The sequence below is a fragment of the Bombina bombina genome, chromosome 1, assembly GCF_027579735.1.
Source record: "Bombina bombina isolate aBomBom1 chromosome 1, aBomBom1.pri, whole genome shotgun sequence".
NCBI lineage: Eukaryota > Metazoa > Chordata > Amphibia > Anura > Bombinatoridae > Bombina > Bombina bombina.
Window position 1 is genome coordinate 270737455 of NC_069499.1, and position 18704 is coordinate 270756158.

At 37.6% G+C, this 18704-nt stretch overlaps 1 protein-coding gene across 11 annotated transcripts in view; it reads left to right on the forward strand.

Annotated features, from left to right (window-relative positions):
• RYR3 (ryanodine receptor 3) overlaps window positions 1-18704 on the forward strand; it is a 1083635-nt gene that overhangs the window by 766270 nt on the left and 298661 nt on the right. For all 11 annotated transcript variants that reach the window (XM_053697970.1, XM_053697969.1, XM_053697973.1 and 8 more), the window contains 5 exons: window positions 2267-2397; window positions 11553-11873; window positions 13171-13411; window positions 13494-13581; window positions 13806-13898. In XM_053697970.1, the coding sequence (XP_053553945.1) occupies window positions 2267-2397; window positions 11553-11873; window positions 13171-13411; window positions 13494-13581; window positions 13806-13898 (874 nt within the window). The remainder of the gene's footprint in view (window positions 1-2266; window positions 2398-11552; window positions 11874-13170; window positions 13412-13493; window positions 13582-13805; window positions 13899-18704) is intronic.

Genomic DNA, 18704 nt, shown 5'->3' on the forward strand with positions numbered 1-18704 from the left:
AGAGAGCTTTAAACAAATTCCTATGATACAAAAGCTGGCTTGTACGGCTGTGTTACATTTTAAGCAATTGTTCTTCACCAAGCTTAAAAGCTCTTATATATAAATATCCCTGGATCAGAGACAGGAACTGAGTAAATACCCCAGGAAAACTGACCACCTGTGGTTGGTACCTTGTGCAAGGTGGGTTCTGGTGTAAGAGACATCTTACTGCAAAGTCCCTTGTTTTGAAGGATGGCAGCATCCATATGCCGCATTCAGTAATGTGTCTTCCACAAAACAAATGCATTATAAGGCTTTCCGAAGGCTAACATTTAAACACCTTCATTTCTTATTTACCTTTAACCCATTTATCTCTGATCTGCGTTGCTACATAATCTTGTTACAGAGACACTGATATTATTCATTCTGCCACTAAAGCACAGACGATGTGGTGCTACAGAAAATTCCATCTGGTTAAATTGCTTGTCTGTATAAATGTCAGTTGTCTGAATGTTTTTTCTCCTTTATTGAGGCCGACATGTAGCAACTAAATTGCCTGTCAAAAAGAACAGACAGCAAGCTGTGAGATAGCCAATCAATGGGATATTCAGGCAGCTTAATTCAGGCAATAGGGAAGAAAGCCAGCAGGAACAGGACATAAATAAATACCTCAAGCTGATTAATTGGACTCTCTCTATCTCCGTATCATTCAAACCACATGGACAAAAGCAAAGATTTTACCTCACTGCTGATGGAATGTGTTAAGCAAAAGCACTAGTATTCTGTGTTTAATCAATTATGAAGTAAATTTTTACTGCTGTGAAAGGAGAGAAGAAAGCCTATAGTTATATTATCCTGCACTTTGTAAATCTGCCTACTGTCTCCATAAGCATGCATGGGAATGCTCTTGTGGGTCTTTCTGTGCATATGCCGCCTCCCTTGTGTGTCTACCTTCAGAGTCTGTTTAATGTTCACCTGTGTCTATATTCCTTTATAGCTTGGCTCTCCCTGCCTAAAAATCACCAGTAAGACTCTTTTCCCCGGGAGGGTGGAGAGAACTGACTATTCCCCAAATTTACCTCTATATTAGTGCCCCTCCCACTCTTATACTTACCTCTTTCTGGGTCCAAGAGTATGTCTATGACCCAGATTCAACAAAACTTGTTTGTGAAACAAATATCTTTGTGAAAAAACTTGATGCAACTTCTCAACTTAAAACTTGAAGAATTCTTAAAGATTTGTACCTGCCCCTCATCAGCTCAGTGAGTGGCGACATAGGAGCTGCCTCTATTTCGTAACCGAAATTACATAAAAAAGAAAAAAAAACATCAAAAAGTTCAAGACAAATAAAATAAAGCAAATAAACCTAGGAAAACATAAAAACAAGACCGGATTCTTCACAGGAGTAATTGCACCTTTCCAAATCCTGCATGTCGCAGTTTAGGTGATAAATGCCGACCATGCGTCAAGAACCCCCTGAAGCGGCCACAGTCATAGCTGTAAGATGGCTGAGGCATATTTTATTCCACCTAGCTACATTAACATAACAAAACAGATATGTAAATATTTTACAATTACTAACATTTACAGAACCCTTTTTGCAAATGTGTTTCACAGTTGTAATTGTTGTTTTTCCGCGTTGTTCTCCTTTGCTGGGCAAGATATTATATATTGTACCATGTAACATAACTATATACAGTATGCTAATTGCAGGTATGCACACTGGCAATCGACTTGAAAAGATAGGTGAAGTAAGCCTCAATGCATTTCATCCATGTGCTGCCGTTAACAACAAGGCCTCTTGCTAGCGTCCAGGAATCTAGCCCTTTGAGTGTTTTAATGCATGTGTGTTTATGTGTTTTTTGCTCTTTGTCTAAACTCTTTCTGGGGTGTGTTAAGCAAAAAAACAAACAAACACACACACACCAGTATTTGGCATTTATTTTATGCAATCAGTTGTAAGTGCAGACTAATGTCAGTTCTATTATTGTGTACTGTAGTTTGGGTGTGTAAATTATACATAATTTATGCATGCTGAAAATGTCTAAATATTCTGTACACATTGGTCAAATATGTAAAGGGTTTGTTAATGTAAAATGTTAATAAATACATACTTTATCTTGGAAAACTATGAAGATATGTGTGTGTTATAATTTTATATTTGTGTGTGTGTGTGTTTAGTACATTTAATTGGAGAGCACTGTTGCTCATAAAAATGTAAAAGGCAGTTGTTACAAATAAATGTTTGCTATGTAATGAATTTAAAAGAACTTTCTTTCTCCTATAGGCAGCGGCCGGCTCTGGGCGAGTGTCTGGCTGCTCTTGCTGGAGCCATTCCAGTGGCGTTCCTTGAGCCGTCTCTGAACCATAACAACCCACTTTCAGTTTTCAACACCAAGAGTCCCCGCGAGAGAGCGAGTATGTTTCCTCCTTCATTTACACCCTTTTAATAATATGAAATGTTATTTCTCTTTTTTTTTTTTTTTTTTGCATGCACATTGCACGTTAATATTTGTGATTAGCAAATGTTTGTGTTGAAGAAAGGGCCACTGAACCCAAATGTTTTCTTTTGTGATTCAGATAGAGCATGCAATTTTAAGCAACTTTCTAATTTACTCCAATTATCAAATTGTCTTCATTCTCTTGGTATCTTTATTTGAAAAGCAAGAATGTAAATTTAGATGCCCGACCACTTTTGGTGAACAACATGAGTTGTTCTTGCTGATTGGTGGATAAATTTACCCACCAATAAACAAGTGCTGTCCAGGGTCTGAACCAAAAATGTGCTTGCTCCTTAACTTATATGCCTTCTTTTTCAAAAACAGATAGCAAGAAACTAAGAAAAATTGATAATAGGAGTAAATTAGAGAGTTGCTTAAAATTGCATGCTCTATCTGAATCATGAAAGAAACAATTTGGGTTCAGTATCCCTTTAATGTAATCATATATATGAAATCCATATAGCATTTTAGTTACACAAAGAAAAGAAACAAGAAAGATACTTGGTTGCTCTGGACATAGTACATTTTTTATTACATTCATGTAAACAGCTAGTCAAATCAATTGTAGACAGATATTCAAAAGATAGATGCCATTTCTCTTGTGATTGCAAATGAAGTTAGTATTTTTCAATGTGCAAGCAAGTTATTCCTATATGAAAATTGTAAGAATTTACTAATAAGTCACTGGATTTTAAACCTGTCCTTAGGCCTCCCCAACAGGCCAGGTTTTAAGGATTACCTCGGACGAGAGCAGGTAAAATAACCATGTTTACTAATCCGCTGATTATTTCACCTGTGCTATAGTTCAGATATCCTCAAAATGTGGCTTTGAAAACCAGTGTCCAAAGTTGATGGAATCTTTAATATGCACATATGTCTCTGCAGGCCGACTTTTCATAGGCTCAGTTTAGAATTATCATACTTGGAGGAGTTTCCGTAGTACTCTTGGGTGGTGCTCTCGGAATCAAGAACCATATTAGTGAACTGGAAATGCTTCCTACTTTTTGGCACAGTAGTATTAAATTATTATAAAGTATCTTTATGAGAGCAGAAGCTGGTCAGACACAGTAATACTAAATATGCACAATGACAATAAAAAGTTGCAAGTTTCTGAATACTGAATTAGGAAATAATAGTCTGTAACATGTTGGATATCAGACAGCGGTGTTACTTACAACAGGTTAGATGCAATGAAGAGTAGACATCTGTTACAGAAGACAGGTCACAAAACAGTAGTTAAGCATTCTGAGGTTAGAATATAAGAGAGCAATGAAGCACCAAATCAGGATGCAGAAGAGAGGTCAAGTCGACTTGCTGAAGAAGAACCAAAACAGCATACAACAAATAGTGTCAGAAGTCAGTTTGCTGGTCAGAATCCAGACAGGCTGTAGAGGTACACTAACGGCAGTTAAAATGCATGGTCAAACAGACAGGTCAGTATCCAGGACATGCAAATAAGAACAGAGCTGGAGACACAATAATGTTTAAGCACCGCATGAAGATAGAGTAGGATATTTAAGGTCTGTTAATTATTAATCTCTAACAGCTGGACATGTAGGTGAATCAAGCAGAAGTCTGTAAAAGCAGTGAGGTAAACCCAGATGAAGTTACACAAACTATAGGCCCTCAGGAGATAGTAGCAAGCACTGGATCTCTCATGCCAAATGAAAATGATATTTGTTTTCTGAAGAAGATAAAGAGCAAAATTCAATTCATCCATTTGAGTTACACCATTTGCAATTGAAAGTTCTGAGACAACATTGACCCATTCTAGTACATATAAGTTTAATGTGTAAAAATGTCAAATTAACAATGGTATTATATGGCTTATTTTTCTGTTCTAATTCGTTAAGAGCCCCATCATTCAAATAATGAATTTAACCTTGATTGGGTAAACATGGGAAAACTACATGAAACAGCAGTCAGTCATGTCAAAGAGTTTTTTTCCCCTTAGTTTTCTCCTACCTACACAGAAACAAAAGATTTGTGATGACCACCTAATTGGTTTATAGCCATCATTAAATATGTTTTCCCATAGAACTTAGTTAAAAATGAAACCTTTTTTGCAGTATGGAATGGGAGTTATGCTTGTTAACTATTACATAATTATACGGCATTCTATTAGTGTTGGCTTGTTACTTTTTTAAAGGGGAGATCTTGCAACATCTTCAGCTTCCAATGATAATTTCAGCTAATTCACATTGTAGGACGGCATACTGTCTCTCATTCATGAGGGTGTACTCTTTGTGTATCATACTGTATTTGTTTCTGTGAATGCTGCTCCTCAGGTTTGCATCAGTTATAGTCATAGCCCTTTGTGGCCTTTTGTGTTCAGCTTTAGAATGTTGGCAAGAAAGACAAGGTTTGGCCTAGTTCTTAATAGCATTTCACATATAGGGTAGATTTACCAATGTCTGTCCGACATGATACGCTGTAGTGAAATATCTATATTATGGATTTCCTTTACATGCAGCAACAAAAATTCCTAACAATTTAAAAACCTTTAATTCAATTCGTGGAAAGTTACCCTTAAATGTTTAGTTACAATTTAGATGTATTTTTACCTTTTAAAGGTGTTGCAGCAATTTTTCTGTCTACTGCCCTTTATTGGGTTTACTGCTCCCTCCAACCTATAGGGCTTTCAGATGCCCCTACACTGTTGTTGAACCAGATACCTATATATGGCTTATCTTATTATTCCCAATTGTTGACCTACCACCTACTACTACTATTTGAAGATACAAGTACATTGGAAAGTAGTTTAAAACTGCATGCCCTATCGGAATCATGAAAGTTTAATTTTGACTTGACTGTCCCTTTAAAAGGGTTAGTATGTTTGGAGATAAGCGGTTCTATTTGAAATGGGGGAAAGTCATGTAGAGGGGATGGAATTTAGTCCATGTCACTAATGATGTAGCAGAATTTTGCATTGGGGGTTCTTGTGTAGTGTTGAGTTTTTTGTTGGAGGTCTTGTGCAAAGAGTGATTACACTGTAGGGAAGAGTGGTCCCCTTTTAGAGACCAAATAGAATGAAGAATAAAGAGGACCTTATATGGATATTTTAAGATAACATGTGTTAATTCATCAGAGCATGTACTTACATTTGTAGTAACAGTTCAATGCTTATTCTTTTACAAATTCATTTGGAAGGAAAGAATTGCTGGCTTTTCAGTTTAAGGTAAAGTCTTTAGTGCTCATTTAATTATGTGTTTTATCTTAGCTTCCTTAGGGCTAGATTACAAGTTGCATGCTAACTTTTGAGCGCTAGTGAAAAGGGGTTTATCGCGGGTCTTTGTGCACATTGGAAGTAAATGCATTTCCTCAAGTGCAATTGAATTTAACGCACATCTGGATAGCATGACTTCAGAGCTCTGGTTAACTGTTAAAGCTCAACTGAAAAGTTGCACAAATCACATCAAAAATACATTTGCACAAAGTCTAGTGGAGTTAACACAGCAGGACCAATAAATAGCACTACACTTGTAATCTAGCCTTTAGTAAGGACACTCTAAAACATGAGTATCAATATGTCCCTTTGCTCATGTTTAGAGTAATCGGACGTGGTCATATTCAAACCTAGATTAGATTAGAAGTGGATCGATATAGATGCGCTATAAATATTGTGGAACTGCACTAAGATTAGCTCGTAGTCTAGTATTACAAGTTCATGGTAAAACAGAATTACCAGAGAATGATTAGCGCGGCTGACATCCCTTTATCACACTCTATACTTTCAATGGATAGCACAGCCGTGCTAAACATCACTCATATTGCAAGTTGAAAGTTATGTGTTGCACATAACAACTCTAAAATAATTAGCGTTACTTGAGACCTGAAGTAAAGTGTTAGTGCTAGAATAAAAGGTAAATAAAACAAAATACATGTAAAACATTAACTATAAAATAAGTTTATTATTGAAAACAATGTATAAAAAGTGTTTGAAAGGGATATGATTTATGTCAAGGTGTTTGACTGGGATGGAATCAAAGGTAAATAAATATAACAACATTTAAAATTAGGGGGAGGTAAAAAGTGAGTTTAAAATCCTCCACTACACACAAAATATAGACGGCTAGATTTGGAGTTTTGTCGGTAACGACCCGAAAAACTAACGCCGGCTTTTTTCTGGCCGCACCATAAAAATAACTCTGGTATTGAGAGTCCACAGAATGGCTGCGTTAGGCTCCAAAAAAGGAGCGTAGAGCATTTTTAACGCAGCTTCAACTCTCGATACCAGAGTTGCTTACGGACGCGGCCAGCCTCAAAAACGTGCTCGTGCACGATTCCCCCATAGGAAACAATGGAGCTGTTTGAGCTGAAAAAAAACAAACACCTGCAAAAAAGCCGCGTTCAGCTCCTAACGCAGCCCCATTGTTTGCTATGCGGTAACCCTTCCTACGTCTGCACTTAACACTCTAACATGTACCCCGAGTCTAAACACCCCTAACCTTACACTTATTAACCCCTAATCTGCCGCCCCCGCTATCGCTGACCCCTGCATATTATTATTAACCCCTAATCTGCCGCTCCGTAAACCGCCGCTACTTACATTATCCCTATGTACCCCTAATCTGCTTCCCTAACATCGCCGACCCCTATATTATATTTATTAACCCCTAATCTGCCCCCCACAACGTCAGATTGAGCTCGCAATCTATTGGCTGTTCCGATCAGCCAATAGAATGCAAGCTCAATCTGATTGGCTGATTGGATCAGCCAATCGGATTGAACTTGATTCTGATTGGCTGATTCCATCAGCCAATCAGAATATTCCTACCTTAATTCCGATTGGCTGATAGAATCCTATCAGCCAATCGGAATTCGAGGGACGCCATCTTGGATGACGTCCCTTAAAGGAACCGTCATTCGTCGTTAGTCCGTCGGGCCAGCAGGATGTTCCGCGTCGGAGGTCTGCAAGATGGATCCGGAAGAAAGAAGATTGAAGATGCCGTTGATAGAAGACTTCATCCGGATCATGGACCTCTTCAGCTCCCGCTTGGATGAAGACTTCAGCCGGATCATGGACCTCTTCAGCCCCCCGCTTGGGCTTGGATCAGGACATCGGAGGAGCTCTTCTGGACAGATTGTTAAACCCGGTGAGGTGAAGACAAGGTAGGAAGATCTTCAGGGGCTTAGTGTTAGGTTTATTTAAGGGGGGTTTGGGTTAGATTAGGGGTATGTGGGTGGTGGGTTGTAATGTTGGGGGGCTTGGGTATTGTATGTTTTTTTTTACAGGCAAAAGAGCTGAACTTCTTGGGGCATGCCCCGCAAAGGGCCCTGTTCAGGGCTGGTAAGGTAAAAGAGCTTTGAACTTTAGTTATTTAGAATAGGGTAGGGCATTTTTTTATTTTGGGGGGCTTTGTTATTTTATTAGGGGTCTTAGAGTAGGTGTAATTAGTTTAAAATTGTTGTAATATTTTTCTTATGTTTGTAAATATTTTTTTATTTTTTGTAACTTAGTTCTTTTTTATTTTTTGTACTTTAGCAAGTTTATTTAATTGTATTTATTTGTAGGAATTGTATTTAATTAATTTATTGATAGTGTAGTGTTAGGTTAATTGTAGGTAATTGTAGGTAGTTTATTTAATTAATTTATTGATAGTATAGTGTTAGGTTTAATTGTAACTTAGGTTAGGATTTCTTTTACAGGTAAATTTGTAATTATTTTAACTATTTTAGCTATTAAATAGTTCTTAACTATTTAATAGCTATTGTACCTGGTTAAAATAAATACAAAGTTACCTGTAAAATAAATATTAATCCTAAAATAGCTATAATATAATTATAATTTATATTGTAGCTATATTAGGATTTATTTTACAGGTAAGTATTTAGCTTTAAATAGGAATAATTTATTTAATAAGAGTTAATTTATTTCGTTAGATTTAAATTATATTTAACTTAGGGGGGTGTTAGTGTTAGGGTTAGACTTAGCTTTAGGGGTTAATACATTTATTAGAATAGCGGTGAGCTCCGGTCGGCAGATTAGGGGTTAATAATTGAAGTTAGGTGTCGGCGATGTTAGGGAGGGCAGATTAGGGGTTAATACTATTTATTATAGGGTTAGTGAGGCGGATTAGGGGTTAATAACTTTATTATAGTAGCGCTCAGGTCCGGTCGGCAGATTAGGGGTTAATAAGTGTAGGCAGGTGGAGGCGACATTGAGGGGGGCAGATTAGGGGTTAATAAATATAATATAGGGGTCGGCGGTGTTAGGGGTAGCAGATTAGGGGTACATAAGGATAACGTAGGTGGCGGCGCTTTGCGGTCGGCAGATTAGGGGTTAATAAGTGTAGGTAGGTGGAGGCGACGTTGTGGGGGGCAGGTTAGGGGTTAATAAATATAATACAGGGGTCGGCGGTGTTAGGGGCAGCAGATTACTAGTACATAAGGATAACGTAGGTGGCGGTCGGCAGATTAGGGGTTAAAAAAATTATTCGAGTGTCGGCGATGTGGGGGGACCTCGGTTTAGGGGTGCATAGGTAGTTTATGGGTGTTAGTGTACTTTAGAGCACAGTAGTTAAGAGCTTTATAAACCGGCGTTAGCCCAGAAAGCTCTTAACTACTGACTTTTTTCCTGCGGCTGGAGTTTTGTCGTTAGATGTCTAACGCTCACTTCAGAAACGACTCTAAATAGAAAGATCCCATTGAAAAGATAGGATACGCAATTTACGTAAGGGGATCTGTGGTATGGAAAAGTCGCAGATGAAAAGTGAGCGTTAGACCCTATTTTGAGTGACTCCAAATACCGGCGGTAGCCTAAAACCAGCGTTAGGAGCCTCTAACGCTGGTTTTCACGGCTAACGCCAAACTCCAAATCTAGGTCAGAGTAAATAACTCATTGTGTAGTTCATTAACAAATCTAGACAGGCCAGAAGGCTTGTTTTTCCCACAGAAAACCTCTGAATTATTTTGTTTCCAATGCAGCAAAGGATTCTAGGTAAGATATGCAAATGAGGTTCACAATGACATACTTTTTTACTTCAAGTCTGCTTTTTAGCAGATTCCCTTTACGCAAAAGCATCGCTGTTCACAGAGCTTATAAGCTTAGCTAGGGTTAGTGCACTGATTCATAACCATCCCAGGACAGACTGTTTCGTGTTTTTTGCCACTCATCAGTTGGGAGAAGGTTAGAATCACTACTGGGTGAAGTTGATTTCTGGACAAAATACAACAACATTTAAAATTAGGGAGCGGTAAAAAGTGAGTTTAAAATCCTCCACTACGCACAGAATATAGAGAAAAATACCGGCGGTAGCCTAAAACCAGCGTTAGGAGCCTCTAACGCTGGTTTTCACGGCTAACGCCAAACTCCAAATCTAGGTCAGAGTAAATAACTCATTGTGTAGTTCATTAACAAATCTAGACAGGCCAGAAGGCTTGTTTTTCCCACAGAAAACCTCTGAATTACATTGTTTCCAATGCAGCAAAGGATTCTTGGTAAGATATGCAAATGAGGTTCATAATGACACACTTTTTTACTTCAAGTCTGCTTTTCAGCAGATTTCTTTTACGCGAAAGCATCGCTGTTCACACAGCTTATAAGCCTAGCTAAGGGGGTATGTATGTATGTATATATATATATATATATATATATATATATATATATATATAATGTGTGTATATATTTATATGCCTCTATGTATATATATATATATATATATATAATGTTTATTTAATTTAATTATTTATTTATTTAACTTAGACAACAATTATATATATATATATATATATATATATATATATATACATATATATATATATTATACAGTATAATACAGTATATATATATATATATATATATATATATATATATATATATATATATATATATATAAAATTGTTGTCTAAGTTAAATAAATAAATAATTAAATTAAATAAACATTATATATGAGTACAATGAGTACACCCCTCACATTTTTGTAAATATTTTATTATATCTTTTTATGTGACAACACTGAACAGTGTAAATTTGCTGTCCACTCAAAATTACTCAACACACAGCCATTAATGTCTAAACTGTTGGCAACAAAAGTAAGTACACCCCTAAGTAAAATGTAAAATGTCTAAATTGGGCCCAAAGTGTAAATATTTTGTGTAGCCACCATTATTTTCCATCACTGCCTTAACACTCTTGGGCATGGAGTTCACCAGAGCTTCATATGTTACCACTGGAGTCCTCTTCCACTCCTCCATGACGACATCACAGATCTTGTAGATGTTAGAGACCTTGCGCTCCCCCACCTACCGTTTGAGGATGCCCCACAGATGCTCAATAGGGTTTAGGTCTGGACACATGCTTGACCAGTCCATCACATTGTAGCTAAGTGTAATTTCTTCAGTGTTGTCACATGAAAAGATATAATAAAATAGTTACAAAAATGTGAGGGGTGTACTCACTTTTGTGAGATACTGTATGTGTGTGTGTGTATATATATATATATATATATATATATATATATATATATACACACACACTGTATACCAATGGAAAGAAGGCCTGTGCTCTGAGCCACCCAAGGGCTTAACAATAGGCACCCTCCGCGTTGGGCTTGTATGCCTAGACATCAATATGCCCACACTTCTAGTAGTAGTATTTTAAAGGAATATGAAACCCCAACATTTTCTTTCTTGATTCAAATAGAGCATGTAATTTTGAACAACTTTCTAATTTACTTCTATTATCAATTTTTTTTCATTCTCTTGGTATCTCTTGTTTAAAAGCAGGGACATAAAAGATTAGGAGCCAGCCCATTTCTTGAGCACTATCTGGCAGTAGTTTTGCTAGAATGTTATCCATTTGCAGGAGCACTAGATGGCAGCACTATTTCCTGCCATGTAGTCTCCAGATGCCTACCTAGGTATCTCTTCAACACAGAATGTCATGGGAAGAAAGCAAATTAACAGAAGTAAATTGGGAAGTTTTTTTTTAAATGGTACGCTCTGTCTGAAGCACAAAAGAACGTTTTCATATCCCTTTAAGTCATGTGAGATTGGGGGAGAGAACTAAATGTAATACTATATGTAACCGCTTTAGCTTTACATAAACAGTAATTATGTTGTCTTCTGCAGTCTTAGGGATGCCTGATACAGTTGACGAGATGTGTGCTGAAATGCCCCACTTGGAGGGGCTTATGAAAGAGATCAATGAACTGGCAGAGTCTGGAGCCAGATACACTGAGATGCCACATGTTATTGAGGTTGTCTTGCCCATGCTTTGTAACTACTTGTCCTATTGGTGGGAAAGAGGCACTGAAAATGTGCCAGAAAACGCAAGGCCCTGCTGCACACAAGTGACCTCCGAACACCTGAGTGTTATCCTTGGCAACATTCTGAAGATCATCAACAATAATTTAGGCATAGATGAAGCTTCTTGGATGAAGAGAATTGCCGGTACATTTCATTTACATTACGTTTCATGCTGTTTTAGTACCCAGAAAATAATTAAACAAAAATGTTTTCATGTATGCAAGTAAATCCACAAGAAAAAGAGCATTTTATAGTATTATGAACACTGCAATTGCGTGCTTATTAGTCTTTATTATTTGTGATCTCTGCAGATTTTAAGGGCTAGATCACAAGTGGAGCGCAAAATATTTCTTTTGCGAAAACAATAATTGAGCTCCACTGAGTAATACCAGGGTGTTCTAGTATTACAAGTTAGCTGCAATGCGAACGCGACATTGCTGGGAAGCATTGCACTCATGAGAGCGCATTTCCATAGGCTCCAATGGGAGCCTCATTCTCATGCCGTGAGACACAGCATGAGAACTTATTGCAGCGAAGGGGGTAAGTCGCGCAGCAATTTTATATATATATATATATATATATATATATATATATACATTTTTGAGTTAATAAGTGTATATACACATATTAACACATAACTGTATATGTATATAAGCATATACATATATATTTACTGGGGACACATAGTTCCCATAGACAGTTTTCATTGCCTTTTTTTTCTAACACCCCACTACCGACAACTTTACCCACAAAATACTGCCTGGTGTAGTTATTTTATTAAAAAATAAATGTTCTACAATTTTTATTTTTTAATAACATACTCACTACTGTATCTTGGGGGCATTTGGGGCACATTTATAAAATTATCCAGAGATCTGACCTCTGGTTAATTGTATTAGCGCTATTTGCTATCGCGAGCTTGGGGTAGCAATAACCAGCTACTTGTAATGGCTGGTTATTTATTGCGCACCTGCAAACGGGCTATGTGATAAATATGCGCTCCACTTGTAATCTGGCCCTAAATGTTTAATCCTAGAAATTGATCCTACAAATAAATTAAGTTCCACATTTCATCCTCTTGCCATATAATTTCATAGCTGTATTGATCCAGGTACAAATAAAGACTCCTTTTTTCCTCTGGCATAGTTGCAGTAATGTGTCTATTTGACAAGCTCAGAGTGTGGTAGTCATGTCTATGTGATCCCTAATGAGCCATCACTCTATTATAGTATTCGTTATATTTATTAGCAGCTTCCAGCCCACAATCAAGTGCAGAAAATGTTTCCTAAATGAATGCTGTCTAAGATACAACGGAAAATTATATTATTTATAGTTCAATTAAAGCATCTTATTAGACCACTTACTGTGCAAAGATTGTAACATAATCTTCTATATTCTTACACTTACGTTTTGTCATTTAATCTTTTTTTTATATATATAGTTTATGCTCAGCCAATTATCAGTAAGGCTCAGCCAGACCTTCTCAAAAGCCATTTTATCCCCACTCTTGAAAAACTGAAAAAGAAAGCAATAAAGATTGTGCAGGAAGAGGAGCAACTAAAAGCAGATAGCAAGTCTGACACACAAGAGGCTGAGTTGTTGATTCTGGATGAATTTGCTGTTCTGTGCAGGGACTTATATGCCTTCTATCCCATGCTGATCCGATATGTGGACAACAACAGGTACTGATGAACAGAGATTCCACTGTGCAACATCCCCAAGTCCTATGCATATCTCAGTATTCATTCTTCTTTTACTGCTCAGGTCTAACTGGCTCAAGAAGCCTGATCCAGATTCTGATGAGCTATTCCGGATGGTAGCTGAGGTTTTCATCCTTTGGTGTAAATCACATGTAAGGGTTACCAGACTTAACCGTATATATTACTTGCTAGTCCTGTGTATATCAGTCTCTTAGACAGTTTAGTAAATATGTATCCTGCTTTATTACTGGTACGCACTTACCTTGTACATATAATTAATTAAGTTTTGCATGTGGTGTGGAGACCCAGACCAGTTAGCACGACTGGTTAGCAGCCTCTTGCCTAAAGTAAAACTCTTCTTTGTTACATATTCTAGAATTTTAAAAGAGAAGAGCAGAATTTTGTGATTCAGAACGAGATTAATAATTTGGCTTTCCTAACCGGCAACAATAAGAGCAAGATGTCTAAAGTAAGTATTAAAACTACATACTGTCATACAATTAAATGTAGTAGGATAACTAGAGGGAAGCAGCTCACCTTTAAATGCATAGAAATTATTTTTAATTTAAAGGACAAATAGATCACAATAGACAATTTTACATTTGGTTTTTATATACAATAGGAACCTCCCAAGTCCTCATTCATTAGAGCTTATTCATTTTTTAATGTCAGCTACTTTCAGCGATCATGGGATATGCCTAAATTGTTTTTTTTCTTTCCTAAGATATGGAGAGTCCACAACGTCATCAATTACTAGAATATCACTCCTGGCCAGCAGGAGGAGGCAAAGAGCACCACAGCAAAGCTGTTAAGTGTCACTCCCCTACCCATAATCCCTAGTCATTCTCTTTGCCTCTGTCAATGGAGGAGGTGAAGTTTGGTGTCTGAAGAAAAATTTGATTTCTTTTTGCTACAAGCAAGTTTTTGGGTCTAGCCATAGCCCACGTCAGTCCCTTCAGTAGGATAGTGGTGGCTTTAAAGCAGTTAGAAAGTTGTTAGACAGTCTCTGCATTTTATATTTGGGACTAGAATCCTCAGTAGAGGATTATTTTCAGGCAGTGAGCAGGCCCATTTTATGTTTGTGGGTTAGAGACTTAGGGGTTAATCTCCTTTACGGGAAGGAAGGAGTTTACTCTTTATTGGTGGCTCAGGTGTTATTTTTTATTTATTAGCTGTGAACTTCTGGCTAAGGAAGTTAAAGTTTTTGGGCATTGGTTTAATTTTTTTTGTTACTACGAACTGAAGTGTCAGTTTCTGCCGGCTTGAAGCGCACGCTTTACTCTGATGGCGCAACTTCATTTTTGTTGGTCATGTGACCTCCTGCTTTCACTCTCAGTATGATCGGAGCGGTGGCGGCTGCTAGATTGCTACCGTGAGACCGGCAAGTGATCAGACTGTAGCTGACAGTGTTCCTTTGTTAAGAGAGAAAATATACAGGTACTAAGGGAGGCGCTAAAAAAGCCAAAGGTATCAAGCACTTATACAGTTTATTAAAAACACATAAGCATACAATAACACATATAAAAGGGACGTCTCCCCAAGCGAAATACTACTAAATAAAAACTTGGAATACTAAAAAATACAATTGATAAAACTTCCACAGATTTAAAAATCATATATATTGTATAGAGCAGTCCCAATCAGTTCGTTATAAAAGGGTCAGATAGAAATGTCTTTTCTCCATATAAAAAGTAACTGAGTGGGGGCGGAGCCAACTACCAACATGAATGGCTGCTAATACACGGAGCTCTGACTATTAGTAAATTCAGGAGGTTATCTATCATTAGACAAGCGTTCAAAAGACTCTCTAAATGCCTCCTAACTGCTTCTAGAGAGCCCCAGCACATCTCAGTGTATTTGCAGAGCTAATTATCCTTCTCATAACAGCAAGATCTGGATCCATGGGAACAACACCACGCGGCCTTGTATGTACCCAGAACATGGAGGGATCTCACGCCACTCTACAATCCCTTCTTAAAAACCTAGAGACTAAGATGGACTATTACTATATGGATTTCACCTTAGCTTGTAGAGACACGGGCAGTGAATACTCTTACTGGCCTAACGAACATACGATAACTTCTACTGACAAGAGAGAACTAAATAAGCCAGGTTCAGGCGGGCATACCTCAGACCTCTCTACCCTGAAGACGGAGACGCAACTACCGCATACGGCAATGAATGAGCTCAAAGAGATCCAACCTATGCCCAAGAGGGAGCGACTACTAAAACCTGCGGAGTATATCAACGAGGGGACTCTGACCTCTACTCACATATACCCGGTTACCTATGATACCAGCCTGAGTCCTGACAAGCTCTTAGCTCCCACATACTCTGAAAATCCGGAACTTCATAACATCTCAGAGGTCTATTATGAAGGTATTCGCAGCATATGTTATCACAGCCTGTCAGATACCCTGATCTCTCCTAAAGCTGTAGACGTTAAAGAGCTTATAGAGCATACCACAGGGCCCGCGGTTGCAACAGGTCGCAGCGCTATGAGATCCGGTGTTGTGCTGGCAGATGCGGTAGACTGTTGTATAGATGGTCAGCCATCTTTGAAATCCCTGCTTTTGTTTAAATCCTCTATATTTGAGGTTTCCGGTCACTTATCTTGGTCCTGCGGCATAGGAGACACAGCCGACTTTCTGCTACAGGGATGGAAGCTTATAACTCCCTCGGACTGTAGAACTGGCATTGGGGTAACTCCCCTGTTTGTAAGTGGGATTAGATGAAGATAGCCTGACACAAGTGAGTTGGTGAATTGACTTTGGGCTCTACAGATTCCCACCCTTCACTAACGGTTATTTTAGACCTGAGTTAATTGATCTGTGTTGTTATTATTATATTCATATTCCATTTGCTGTCTATTAACCATATTCTTGCTGAGGTCATATCTGTTTAAATACTATATACTTAAATGCCTGTAGCAGCAGACCAACGGTTCATGTAACTACTTTGTATATGTACAATCCCAGTTCATAATATGTTGTTCTATATATGTGATAGACTAAAGAATGTATGAATTCTGATGACTGTTATCTGTTCTATATGCTAATGAACATTAATATGCTTTTCTATCTTTAGCCAATCCTGTATAGCTTGTAATTGTTAGCTTTTGATTTATGCTAATTCTCTCTAAGTTAACCGTTAGCTCTTTATAAAATTCTATACAAGAAGGCTGAAATCATTTAACATGATCATATCTATAGATAAACCTTCCATTTTATAATATTATTTTTTTTGACAACGCTGAGTCTGATGCCTTGCAATGAATTTATTGGATATCTATTCCTACCTGTTAGAATTCTAACTGCTTAATATTTAACCTTATGCCGTTATTGCTATGTATTGTCATTTTTACATGACACCCATTAGTAGGACTCAAGCATATATCACTCTTTGTTCCTTGTTGGCTTTTCTGTCATATACATGATCTGTTCTCTTACCAGAACGCCACTCTATATACCTTTAATAATCTATTACATGCTCTTTAGTAGGCCACACAAGAGCATGTTTATTCGCCAAGCATATTGGTATTTTGTTTGCCCGTCTAAGGTTCTATTCAGTCAACTTGCCCTGGGTCTCACACCCTTAATGGTCCTTTTTGTTTATAGAGGGTATAAATTCTTTCGATAAGGTTAGTTTGCCTAATCCATATTCTCAGCATGGCCTAGCATTCATCCTAGCTTCTGCGGTAAGGTAATACTCCACTAAGGACAGGGATTAGCACTTTGAGTTACTTTGACTACTTGTTGGATTTAATGTTTCTATGAGGTTTGGCGGTATTCTTGCTATTACTAATTCTAATGTATTCCAGTGTAGCGGGGTATACCTATCTCCTAACAATACCCACCAAATAATTTACAAACAAATATACTGCTTAGATATATGCATAATGTTATTATCCCTGCTTATTATTATATATGTAAGGGAACTCCTTTTTATTAGATAGATTGTCCATACTATACTAAACCTCTTATATGATATGGGATATTCGTAAATTTATTAACTCCCGTATAGCTTAGTCTTACAAGCCACACATTGTATTATAATGAATAATTGAATTAGTCAATTATCTTCTCCATGGTCTCCCGCCCCCCCCCCCCCCCCCATTATTGGTGACCATAGCTAGTGACATTGCTATTTCTATTATTTTCATCAAATAACTTGTGCACGTAACAATATAAATACATAGAAAAATCATTTGTATAAGCGGTGCTTACCCGCTGACATTTCCCTAATTTTCCCCTCGCTCCTTTTTTTTGCTCTTGATCTCATGACCCTATCCTTAATAATAAGAAGTACTCAATCATATGACAAGTTGGGTCTACCTAGTAGCTACAGTGCTCTTTTAGAGCATGTTTTAACACTATAGCCCGGAATAATAGCTACTCACAGTATCCTATAAAAAATATAAAAGGAGGGTTTCAGATATATTTTGACATTTATATTATGTTTTCTTCCCCTGTCATATTGTTGTTAAAATAATCACTACCATGTTTTATATTATGTTTATGTCATGATTTTATGCTGTCATTTTGAAAAACCCTCAATAAAAATTATTCAAAAAAAAGTAACTGAGTATGTAGTCAACGTTTCATTAATCAAATACCACCAAGCTGCCAAATTGATAGAACAATAGCTGCCAAACAGTGTAACTGTTACACTTGCAATTCCAAAGTTCTCTTATTGTGTAAGATATCACTTTAGCAAAACATTCAGCCGTGTACTTTACCAGATCTTTATCCGTGAGGTAGGTGTCTTTTCCCCTCGCCCGGTATTCACCTCGAGCGGGGCTGACTGAAACTTTCCGGCGTCTGACGTCACTGAAAGACGTTCCGTTTAGGAGAAGAAGCCGATTCCTGCGCTTTGCTTCTATGTCCTGTAATCACGGTCCTCTCAGATGAGCCCTGCACTTAGTGCTTATAGCACGCAAGGGATTGGATACTGGGCAATGTGAAGGATATCCCAGAATTTCTGCCAAACACAAGTTGTGTTGTTGTTTTTATTTCTGTGACAACAATATACATATCTTTTGATTCCTACACAATAACCCGGGTTATACATTTGGAACTATCTTCTCCTAAATAGGAGCAAATCATCTGTAAGACTTGTGTTTGGCAGAAATTCTGGGATATCCTTCACATTGCCCAGTATCCAATCCCTTGCGTGCTATAAGCACTAAGTGCAGGGCTCATCTGAGAGGACCGTGATTACAGGACATAGAAGCAAAGCGCAGGAATCGGCTTCTTCTCCTAACCGGAACGTCTTT